At 36.5% G+C, this 12,736-nt stretch overlaps 2 protein-coding genes across 2 annotated transcripts; one reads left to right on the top strand and one right to left on the bottom strand.

Moving 5' to 3' along the window:
- Positions 1–2,236: 2,236 nt before the first annotated feature.
- On the bottom strand, positions 2,237–5,678 carry LOC132916432 (uncharacterized). Its single transcript, XM_060976437.1, has 3 exons — positions 5,398–5,678; positions 5,013–5,268; positions 2,237–4,539 (listed from the first exon to the last, which is right to left on the bottom strand). The coding sequence occupies exons 1-3, from the start codon at positions 5,637–5,639 to the stop codon at positions 3,916–3,918; spliced, it is 1,122 nt and encodes a 373-aa protein (XP_060832420.1). The 5' UTR covers positions 5,640–5,678; the 3' UTR covers positions 2,237–3,915.
- Positions 5,679–6,248: 570 nt separating this feature from the next.
- Positions 6,249–8,659, top strand: LOC132916431 (major royal jelly protein 1-like). The gene is made up of 3 exons (XM_060976436.1): positions 6,249–7,269; positions 7,749–8,163; positions 8,238–8,659. Exons 1-3 carry the CDS (start codon positions 6,781–6,783, stop codon positions 8,462–8,464), a joined length of 1,131 nt encoding a protein of 376 aa, XP_060832419.1. The 5' UTR covers positions 6,249–6,780; the 3' UTR covers positions 8,465–8,659.
- The last annotated feature ends 4,077 nt before the right edge of the window (positions 8,660–12,736 follow it).

Genomic DNA, 12,736 nt, shown 5'->3' on the forward strand with positions numbered 1-12,736 from the left:
CTTTTCTTTAGACTAGCGACCAATTCCAATGATTACGTCTAATTATTCTACACAACCACGATACCTAAAATTTTCCGTCGAATAATAAATCATCGACGAAACAAATAATCCAATGTATTATTAACAAATTTTGAATTGTTGTTTCTTTTTATAATTCTTCAAGAATCCAAGGTACTGTCGACTAGAACCGCTTGAAACCGATAATTCTCACCTTATCACCAGGAAACTGGCGAGGAAAATAATTATCTACCGCGTGGAATCTGGACAACGTTTCGCTACTCGGACACTTTCGTTGCATAAGTCGTTTCACGTTCAGATTATTCACAAAGACACAACGGTCTGCCCGCGCAAAAGCACGGGTGCTGCAAGGTTGTTTTGTAGGACTTGCGTCAAGCGATTCAATGAACCCGGCTCTCAGTGTGTTTCCATACCGAATTCATTCTTCTGCAATACGGAACAGCGTCGTATGCACGCATACGTGTCCGTCTTGGAAAGTTCGAACGCGGTTGCTCGACCATGTACACCATTGTCGCACACATTCTGAGTTACGAGATCTTTTGCTCAATTCCACTGGTTTAGTTTCGCTTATTTATTTAGTCGTGTTACTTGTCTCAGTTACATGCGCCGGTGAATTTTTGGAAGAAAATTTTTTCCCATAAAGGAATTTTTTTTATTCTCTGACATGTTTCTCATACGTAGAACGAAGTCTCCTTTTGAAAACGGTGTTTGTAAGGTTTCGCAAATTAAGAGAATGGGAAGGAGCTATCTCCGGTAAAAAATAATAACAATAAATAAAATAAATATATACTTTGAATTATTCGTCTTAGACATTCGTCGTTTATCTTTTACGTGAAAGAACTTCTGTTGCTAGAAAAATTAGATCGCAAATAGATACATATTTTTTTTAGTATCGATAATTTTTTGTAAAATTTGTAAGGAATTTAAAGTTTGACAAGTTGCAAAAAACGCAGAAAAGGAAATAAAAAAACATCAATCATTCATCAGATTAGTACGAGTAGAATGATACACTCTGTTAATTCGTTATATCATCACATAGTGCTAATCATCGTATAATTCGAGTAACGAGGTTTGTGTAATTGCCGCGTAATCGTTGGATCCCATCAAATCTAATTAACGCCAGCATTCAGTAGATAAGAAAGAAAAGAATAGAGGGAAAAAATGTTACGGTCGATTTGTTGCGAAAAACTTCACGCTTCTTGACTATCGCTTGAAAAATTGTTCCATATTATTATACACACAGCTGCTGATTTGTGTTGAAGTTTCAATTTACAAAAACATCATCGTCCATTTAGTAAGCGCGTGTTAATCTGTCACAATCAAGATTTCGAAATATCACCCTTAATGTGGTTGGTTCGAAACGATCCGATCGGTGGTACAAAATGCCTACATTGCACGCTCGGATAATCGTACGGTCAAAAATCGAAACTCGATCGCGATCGTGCACGCAATCTTTTGTTCCTTATTTTCAAAGGCATTTGTACTTAAATTTAGATTTAAACTTAAGTTTTCAAATTATTAAACTTCTAGACTTGGATTTTTCAATTTTTCAATTTCTAAACTCTTTAACGTAGACTCTCAAATGTTTCAATTTTTAAGCTTTTAAATTTAAAACGTTAAAGTTTTAAATTAAGATGTGGAAATGTGAAATTTTAGTAAATCTGAAATCAAATGTACGATAGAATTACTTAAATGTAAAATACAGATTGCTATTGACACGCGACGTATTGGACAAGACAAGGTGAACGACAGGTTTAAATTGCGCTGGACCTGTTCCGAAGAAAAGATGAAAGTAGAACACCGTACGATTCTAACTTTTTTCTATTTTTTGATTTCTAGCAACGGCAACAAGCTATCCTATTGAGGAACGAATCAAAGATACCAAATTTAGAAAAACTCGAACGCTGTTACCTACGTGGAAGGAATTCTAATATTCAATCGCGATTTGCTCTTAACTTTCCAGCTTCCCTGCAATCAGTATTAATTGATAGTTTCAGTCATCAAATTACGTTTCTAGGAACTTTTGATATCGTTCGAAGAAACTTAAGTATCTCGTAATATTCATTCGTTATTTCAAAATATTTATTTCATTTATATTACTATCCATTGAACCTATCATTAGGTGGTAATGACAAAATCCGCAATCACATAATTGTCAACCCAATAATTTACAGCATTATAAAATTGTATAATCTGCAAATAAATACGCTTAATAATCATCGACGTGAAAATTTAGAAAAAAATCCGCATGAAAATTACATAGCATAGTGAGTAGTAAATCACCTCGTCAAGTGAACTACAATTACGTGTCTTCGTAGAGTAGTAGCTCCAGTAACTATCATTTTTTCTCAACCATGGTTAGGCACGTTTCGACAGCGTGCACGCTCATACCCGTCGCAAGAGGCTAATTAAACGAAGTCGTGATCCCAGCAGACCTCTACGCGTGTCATAATAAGAAACTTTGATGGTAATCGTGCACGCTATACCAGCCAATTAGCATAAACGATATTATTGAATTTTTATTTAATTTATTGTGTCGACAATGATTAGGACTGAAAGCTTTGGAAATCTAGAAATAAAAGAATAATTAAAATGCGAAATAGTAAAATTTGTAGAAACGATACAAGGCCGAGATATTCAACGTTTCAACGAATAAATTTAACGCTGAAAAAATACTTTCTAGGCTGGTTTTATTGGATCTACGCGTATCGGCTGTTGTAAATGGTAATTAATACGAAAGGTATAAAGAGGTATAGATTATTTTATGCGTAACAATATATGGATCGAGCTTTCACTCGGATAGTTGCAATGCAGGAAACAAACTCAATACCGTATATCGATTTTCATGGAAAGCCGCGTTTCTGCTTTGAAGAAAGAGTTTCGTTCTTTGCAGAAACGTGATAACACGTTGTGACACGCGCTTTCCAATTCTTTTTATCAAAACGTATTTATGCAATCGTATTAATTGTAAGGGAATGTAAAGATAGTCGTAAGTGTTAGGTTGTCTCAAAAGTTTCTTTCGTTTTACAAAGAAACAATAAATGCAAGACATTTTTTGTTCTATATTATTTATCGTATCTATCATTTTATATACATAATTCAATAAAATAATATAAAACATATTGTGTATAGAAAAATGTTGTGCATCTATTATTTCCTTTTAAAACGTAAGAAACTTTTGAGACAACCCAATACGTATGCGCATAATATTTTGAAATATCATAATTTAAAAATATTTCACGACCAACTGTTATTATAAAATGAGCTCATTTACCTAGAAATGTTACTGCGCAAATCTTAGCGCAGTTGCGTGACCTGATAACCACAACTGTTCGCCAAATGTGACAGCTGGAAAAAATATTAAGTTGGATACGCGTTCTATTTTATCTTTTCAACGTTCCAGTGAATTATTGCCCGTTCGATTTAGAGGAAACGTTTCTTGTTGTCGACTAACGCCGACTAATCATGGTCGCAGCAACGAAGGAGTGATTGTAAGAGAGAAAGGTTCCGTTTTTTCCGACGAAGTTCCTTGGTACCGTTTCGAGCTACGGGATACATAGTCAGCCTCACGAAATGATTTGCATCTTGATTTATAGCCCTGTTTGACGCATACGGCTGTAGAAATGACTGCTGTGTAGTTTTACGGTATCGATTAGAATCGACAGTCAAACCGTATGCATAAATATTTTTAATTCTTTCGTTTCTCTTTCCTTTTCATAAAAATGTAGGATCATCGAAAATCTACGAACATTTCAGTCGATCCCTGCAGAACTATTGAACGTAAAATATTTCAAGACGAGGCAAGGCTAAGAATAAAAGATACGATAAATAGAAAAATAATTTATTTCATTGGAATTTAATTTATTTAATGCTAAACCTATCCTACGATTATCAACATCACATAACATTCAACGCCTGTGTGGCACCGCATCCAACCGAGCCTTGCATATAATCGGGAAAATTCGATTCAAGCACGCGCATCCTCCCTCTCGCGTAATCCGCAACCACATGAGTAACAAGGGAACATTCGGCACTGGTGTACACCTTGTCGAAACATCGTGAAACGAATGGATTGACCGCGTCCCATCGGTAAACATCCGGTTCGCCTTCGTACCGGAAGAAAAGGGCGCTGCCATTGTCCGTACCCAAGAAGATCATCTTCTTCGGTTTCATACCAAGATCGTGGATCTTGCCATTCGCAGAACCACTGCGTAGATGTTCCGTTCTGATGGAGAACATACGGCTACTGCTTAAATAAGTGAAGATCAAACATGTGCTCCCGTCTGAACGTCGGAGTAGCGCGAGATACAAAACGTCTCTTCGGGTTGCGCCCATGGCGACGGCTTGGGGCAAAACGACGCGGTAGCCTCGACCTAGAGTGACATCGTAGACGAGGATGGCTCTTGACGCAGCGTCTGACGCATAGACGAACACTCTGCCGTCCTGACTGTAATCGGACACCAGGTATTGCAATCGGGACGCCGAACTCGTCAATCCAGTCAGGTCTACGGTCTTCACTAACTGCCAGAGAAACGGTGGAAGAAATAACGAGGTAATTATAGGATTTAACGACATTTCCCATTTTTGGAGACTATTTGAAAGATAGCTGAATATTGTCAAATATCAGAGAGTGGAACGGAAAGTGGTTAAAAAGGTGTGAAACAGTTAGAAGGATAGTTGCAATATATCGTGATTGTGGCAGTATCTTAACCTCGTTAATAAATACTACGATATGAGATTTGAAGTAGTGTTGCTCTAGCTAATCGATAATTTATGCCACTCGATGATAAACTTAAAACTTCTATTTTAAAGAATGCAAATCTGTTCTCCGTGATAACGCAACGCAATCGTCACTTAACTAGACAGATAATGGTAATTATAATCTATTCGCTCCTGTTGAACTGACAAGCGTAAAAGTAGCTACTTTGTTCACGCCAGGCGAAAGTATTAATAGGATTATATAGAGACATCGTAGATTAGCAAACGACGCTTACCTTGCCTGTGACGACGTTAATAGCGAGGATTTTTGGCGGACACTTTCGCATAGGTTCGTCCAAAGTGTTCACCACTCCAGTATCGAGAACCCAGAGAATGTTCTGAGGATCCAGATAAATGTCTACCACGTTCTGCAGGGCCGTGCAAGTTCCTTCCTCCTGAAGAGACCAACAAGGATAGGGGACCAGGGTTGCTTCACAGCTTTCGACATCCTGAGAGATCTTCGCCAATGTCACGGGAATACCAGCCTTGTACCTATATCGCAAACCGGTTTGTGCGAAATGAATTAGACGTAATACCAATAATCTTACCAAAGACTCTTGCCGATTCATCGAGTAGTTTCCTGAGTCTGAAGGATCGAAATTACAATTCTTTGATTTGTACCTGGGAAGGGCCACAATGGCGTTGTTGGTATACAGCGCGACCCTGGTCGCGATTACGTTTTTCGAAACGTATTTTCCACTACTTTTGAACATGTTCTTGGTGGTGGGACAAGGCCACTCGAAGTTTCCACCGGTCCATTTTATGGTTTCGGGTAAAGTCGCGTTTCCACCGTTCGTTATCGCAAGAATGACCACAATGGCGGTCGTCGTAAACACGGAAATAAATTGTCTTGCGATGTGCATAGTATTCTTTATAGAGGCTAAACTGAAGAGTCTTTAAAATTACGCCAGTTATATACGAGGTAATGTGTTCGCCATATTGCGAAATACAGGAAGAAATATTTTGCATTTTGACATCCCTTAACATTGTTATCCTATATATCGAACCCGGAAGATTCGTAAATGATCGGATGTTTAATAATCGTTTTACAATTAATTGTCACGATGATTGACCAAATTAGTCATCGGTATATTCATTAACTAACACTATGATCGTATCAGTGTTGTTTAATACAGCTTGAACAACTTCAGAATTACGTATTTGTCACGTAATTTTGTGTAAACTCGGGTTTGCAGGAGTATGATTAATTTATTTATAAAATTATTAAACGAAGGAAGGAAGTTCATCTTACAAGCGAAGCTTCCTCGTTCATTATTCGCTGTTTGGTAAATAACTTGGAGAATACGCTTCCTTGTTGCTCTCGAGAGTTCGTGCCGTCTCCGCTCGTTCGGGCGGAAGTATTGCGACAACCGGAAGAACATGCTACTTTATAAATATACAAAGTGCATATAATTAATCGCTGCATAGGGTTCTACGGACAGTTTGTATATAAGCTGCATATCAGATATAAGATTCACGTATTCGAGAGTTTGTTCACATCGTAAAATCGCGTAAGTCTTTATCTCATCCAATTAATTGATTTTCGATTTCAAGAATTTAAGCCTTTCACATTTCTACGGCGTCACAGTTAGGCTACGGATATTTGTGCAGATCTGTATTTTTGCGTGAACGCGACTAAGCAAATGGAATCTTTCGTTCATTAAATATCGTAATAAATACACTGCAATTTAAATATCTTTTTATACTTTTTGTGTACTATGTACATCCTACGCGTTCTACGTTCATACATTTTTACACCTTCGAAAATTCTCATAAATACAGAAACATCCGCAGTCTGGTTCTGAATATTCAAGATTTTCGTGTGCGAGTATTTTGATCGGTCTCTTATAAAAAGAAGCTACAACGAAAATTCAGAATAAAGTTTCTATCGAACACAATTGCTCAAAGCTTCTAACAATTCTAATATTTACTCCCCGTATTCTTTTCTCTTTTTTCATTTCCCTTTTACAGTCCCGTAAATCATTTTCTACGAGAAACGATAGGATGAAAAGATTGATTTACATCGTCCTCTGTCTAACGACCGTAACAAAAATTATACCACCGAGTAACGGTAAACCAGTGGTGCCAAAACCTTTGATCCTCTCAGGACTTAGCCTAAATTGGCCATGTCAAAGTACGAAGAACATTTACGAGACAAGCGGTCGTTACATCACAAGAAACGTGATCGCAACGAGAGCACAAATATACGAAGACCAAGCGATCCTAACTCTGCCACGCTATAAACCAGGAGTACCATTTACTTTGGGTGTTCTTTCCATGAAATCGCAAAGCTGTGAGCCAAAGATAGCCCCATTCCCCTGCTGGGCAATTCAGGAAGAAGGAAATTGCCAGGCACTGCAGAGTGCGGTAGATATAGTTTTGGATGTACAAGATATCTTGTGGGTTCTCGATGTTGGAGTCGTCAACACTTTGGAACAACCTGTACGTAGATGTCCTCCGAAGGTCGTTGGAGTCAACGCCAAGAGCGGAAAGGTAAGTGGTAGTTTGATCGTTGATCTAGGTCAAAGATTGAGCGAGAGTAGAATTAGCCTGTGAGGTCGTCTGGAGATAAAATTCCAGATTATTGTGAGATAATATGGACATGAAGTTTAGGGTTAAATGTACACTTGTTGGAAAGTAGAATCGTGGTTGACGATAGGATCGTTCCGAATGAATAGAATGGCAGTTAAACCTAATTGAAAGTAAAATTCTGGTTAATTATAGGGAGATTAGAATCTGAAGCTACAAGTGCTTTATATGATTATAAGCCTCAACTTAATTAAAAATTACCGAGGCATCTACCCAGCTATGCGCTACCTAATAAACGAAATTACATTAATATTTATAACATCAGTTAGCGCCTCTCTAAGGTAGCAATTAAGAATTGAATCGTTGGAAGATTTCTACAATCTTTGAAAATGGCATCGTCGTTAATCCATGATCCTAAAAAGAGGAAATATTATCGATTTCAGGTTGTAAAAGTGATCGACTTGAGCTCGTTGGTAGACAACACCTCGCAGCTCCAATACATGGTCATCGACTACGCAGAAGATGGTCAAGTGTATGTGTACATTTCTGACGCTGGTACCGGTGCCATCATCGTTTATAATGCCACGACTGATAACGGATATCGCGTGGTTCTTCCATCAGCAGTAGCATCCAACACAGACAAACCCGACGTCCTATACATGGCGCTCGTTAGAAGGAAAAGCTGCGGATCGGTCGTCTATTTTACATATCTAGGCTCCAGCAGAATGTTCGCGGTCAAAGCAGTGAATCTGAGAACAGGAAACGCGAATGGATCCATAGTAGACATCGGTAGAAAGAAGAACAAGATCGTACTCCTGGGCACTGACAATGGATCTGCCATCTTTTTCAGAATTAAGGGTAAAGAAATTGAATTAAATTAAATTAGATTTCATTTCTAAAACTCATTTATGGTATTTTTATTGTGATTTTAGGTGATTCCAATATCTACATGTGGAACACCGACACTCCTTTCATTCAAGACAACTTCCTCTTAGTCGAACAAGCTGGAGAGTGTCGACTACCAACGGGAGTTATTCCTGGTTATAAGGATCTAATGTGGGTGATTGAGAGTAACTTCCAAGATTACATCGAGAATTCCGTCAGCTGCTCCGGAGCATCGGTGGCTATCCATCCACTAGTGAGTTCTGCCGGCGAATAGTACTAAAAGCCGGAAGCAACGCGCTTGAAAGACCACGGTTGCGCGTTATATTATTTTAACTAATATCGTTAGCGATAGCGTTTGAGTTGTAGCGGAATATTAGACACTGTTATATCTTGACGTTGTTCAAAAAGTATAATCAATTCGATCGAAGCTTTGGAAGAGAAACGGAATAGAAAATTTGAGGAAAGACTATATACCGTCGATGCTGTCGAAAGGGGTTAATCTAGTCATAAAACGCTTTCCTTCGAGCATCCTGTACAAAGTGACTTAATCTTTGAGGAATATCGAAGCTGGACAAATATCGACCAGTGTCAAATAAAAAGCTTCGAAGGCCGTTTTCTAAATGGCTTTACGAAACGAAGCGAATCATACTACAAAGAAACGAATACCTATGTAAACATATCATTGTATTTTTCGCCGTATTGTCACGTACAGAAGTATCGTTAATAATTTCAATTGCACGTGAGAATGCACTGAAATTAAGCTTGACAACCTCGTGATTGAAATTTCTTTATAAATTCATCTCGATGTCACGCAAAATGTGAAAGGTATATAAGGAAGTAGGATAAACACGTTAGAACAGCACGGAATTAAATCGTTAACCGAGATATTAATACAGTGCTGAATAGTTACGTAAATTCTAATGGATAACATTAATGTAATTAAGGAAAATTGTTCCACTTAAATTAGTTTCTAGTGTCGATGTTTCGCACGATTGTTATATAATTATTAATTTTCGGCAATCATTTTCCGACGACTAGCTTAATTTTGTGAGTCCAACATACATTTCATATTGATCTAATGCGATGACAGGCGTTGATCGTTCTAGCGCGCATTGCATAATGAATTCCGACTATATGTACATACATAGCATCTCATTAAATCTAATTATTCGTTTACCGTTCATTGAGTACAACACACATTATCATAATTACTCGACATGTCGATCAGGTTGAAAACGTTTATTAAATTTTATGTTTTATTTCATAAAAATTATTAATAGTTATTCAAGCTAGAAAATATTATTCAGTAAAAATTAAATTATTGATGTGTGATTGAATAATTATTATTACGATAAGAAACTGAAAATTCCTTCTAATTTAAGACCATAAGGTGTAATCAAATGAATATTTTATATAATCTACTTTTCACCAGCAAATTTAAATTACATTTAAATTCATGAGAACGAATATTTTTCAATTCATATGGTTCTCGACTTAAGAGGCACTTTCGCCAAAGAATGGTTAGTGTAAGGGCACCACGAATTTCATAAATTCTTTTTTCATACTTTTTTGGCTATCTACAGCATAGTCGCTTGTGCAAGAATAATTCCGATTCTGGACAAACATGGAATAGCTTTCAGCCTGAAGATAAAAGAACACAATTTGCTTTCCCAAAAAGTCGATTCGCCATGAAGAACGTTTCAACGTATTTAAGAAATGAGCTACTGTTAAAAGGAGTTTAACGTTCCACCGGCTCTTTCCTAGGACATGAAACAACAAAGTCCATCCTTGACGTCACAAAAAAGCCCGCTGAATGCGCCCACTTTGGTACCATGCCAAATGGTCGTTGCATTTCGCCATTTTTGCTTTATCGTACGATGTCAGCTTCAAAATGAAATTAATCTTTCTACATTAATTGTAACATAAAGTGTAAAAATATAAAAATGATAATATAATAATAATAATAATAATAATAATAATAATTCTAACGTACGACGTTAAGAGATAAAGTATTACGTTCGTTTCACGCTTCTTCTAAATCTATGTTAAACGAACCAAGAGTATTGGGACCAGTCATATACAATTACGAATTCTTCCAAGAAATTGTGAGACCTGTACCAAAAATATGCGACACGTTTGACCAATGAATCATTTTTTCGTTCCCCAAAACAATATTATTACAGATGTGAAATCTCTTTTTTTCTTAAAAAAGAAAATTGCTCCGTTTCTTCCGTTCATTTACCTGTGACATGAATGACACAGTAGATTCTTCTCCAAGATATCCAGTATATGTTTTACTTGCAGAATAACCAAAGACAGAAGCTCCTAACTTTCATAATGGAACGTTAATTAAAACAGTCGGCGGTATCTTCAAGATCGCATTAATTAAATTAATTAAATTACTTAACTAACTTGAGAAACTAACTTTAAAAAACTATTTTTATATGTCGGAGATGAAAGGACACCCCCCCCCGCGGTTGGAATTCCTTGGAAAGCCCCCAATACTGTAGCCTTTACAAAATAACCCAAACACAATTGTTCTTGGGATAATGAGCTTAGGCTCGAGGCGACAACTAGTCGCCGAACATGGGATGAACGGGAAGGGGATGACGGAAAGTCATTCCCTTTCTTGCAGTCTCATTAGTCAGTTATCTGGTGTCTGTACGATCGGTGAATAATCCACGTTTCAATAAAGAGTTGGTCAAGTAACCCTTGTATCGCGAGAAGTCGAGTCTGACTTAGACTTTGGAGCAAAGTACGTCTGTTATCCCGTTGACCACGGATTCGTTACCGAACCTAAGGTCATTGTCATTAGTGTCTAGTTACCGCGGCCACTTGCCAATCTTGTAACATCCATACTTCTGTTAATAAACGCTACCTCGATTGTGTGACAACGATGAATAATTCCGGTGAAGATTCATTACACGCCCATAACCCAAGTCTTAACGATAACCCGACATATACATAAAACGTAGTTAAGAAATACCACGGAACAAAGTTTTTTCCAAGTTACCATATGTCACGCGTTTGAATAAATATTTGCTTTTTAAACGATGATTGTCTTATTCATTTTTTAAATGTTAGCTATTGTCAGAATACATATAGATAAAATATAAAATGTAACAATATATTCTTCATTAGCTGGCTATTTTGTTTCAAGTTATAAATAACAATCTTAGCCAGACAAGCGAAATTATCTAGCTTTTCCAACAACCATAGACATCGTTAAACGTAGACATCCAATTCCATGACTGATCGAAGACATCCATCGTTTACACGTTTATTATGCAAATCAGACGTGAACACTTTATTGGTATTGAGGAGAGAAAAGCTAGATTCCGGCCAAATCGTTTTGTTTTCTTTCATTTCATTTTTTCATTTCATCCCCATTATCCGAAACGTCTTTTTTCCGCCATCTTAATGCTAATATGAAATTTTGTTTTATATCTTCCTTATTATGAATTTAATTACTATTAATTAAATAACATATATAAATACATAAGATTTTACACGCAGATAAAATGTGTAATATTAAAAAATGTGAATAATACGATACCCCTGAGTCGCAAAGAATACACGTCTTTATCGGATGACGAATTTCCAGATAAAACAATCTTTTGATAGACTCATGGAAGCAAATTGCTAACAATTAATTCGCGGAATGCAAACAAATACGAAGAAAGAAAGTACCGTGCTGTAAAATATATAATCTGTAGAACGATAAACGATTATGGTGAAAATTGATACGAAGAATATGAGTTTTGCTAATGGATCGACGACTTGAGACTGTATCGTTTCTGAAAGAGCGTCAGCAAAAGTCGAAATATTTGCAGTTTGCAAATCAGCATTCTATGAAAATCGACGACGAAAAGGATGTAAGTCATCGTATTAAGTTGTACATATTAGATTCTTAAATAAATCTCGACATGGAAGAAATTAATATTCATTACTCTATCACTAGATTTATGGTTTTTACGACCTACCATAATATTTTATAACAATTTGTACATTTTCTTAACTGAATTGTAAGCATATACCGTTGTTCAACAATTAATTGTCAAATATATAAATCTAATGTTTTTACACAGAAAACTCTGTTTTACCTTCTAATATAAGATTACGTTAAAGTATTGTTTTGATCCAATTTAATTATTTACGTTATTTTATACAACAATGTCTATAACTTGTATTTAATATACGGTTAACTTCCATTTATTTGAACCTGTCATGCGACAGGTACTTATTTCTTTACTATGTACTTACAATTTTCCATTCATGCAATAGTAGTAGATGTTCCGATAAATGAATTCAATGACCAGAAGTTTATCTATTCGAGCGTTGACTAATGTTTTCTTTGCCATTCAAACGAATAACATATATACATAGATAATTACCATAAGTAATTAAAATCGTCGCGACACAACGTTATAAATTGTAGAGGGCATGAAAAGCACTATGATTTTTTTCGAGGTCGGTATTTCAGAACGTGAAACACGAAATCCTTTTTGGATGTCACGTCTATTATGTCTTTAGTTAATGCCAACAC

Source organism: Bombus pascuorum, chromosome 2, assembly GCF_905332965.1.
Source record: "Bombus pascuorum chromosome 2, iyBomPasc1.1, whole genome shotgun sequence".
In the NCBI taxonomy this organism is placed as follows: domain Eukaryota; kingdom Metazoa; phylum Arthropoda; class Insecta; order Hymenoptera; family Apidae; genus Bombus; species Bombus pascuorum.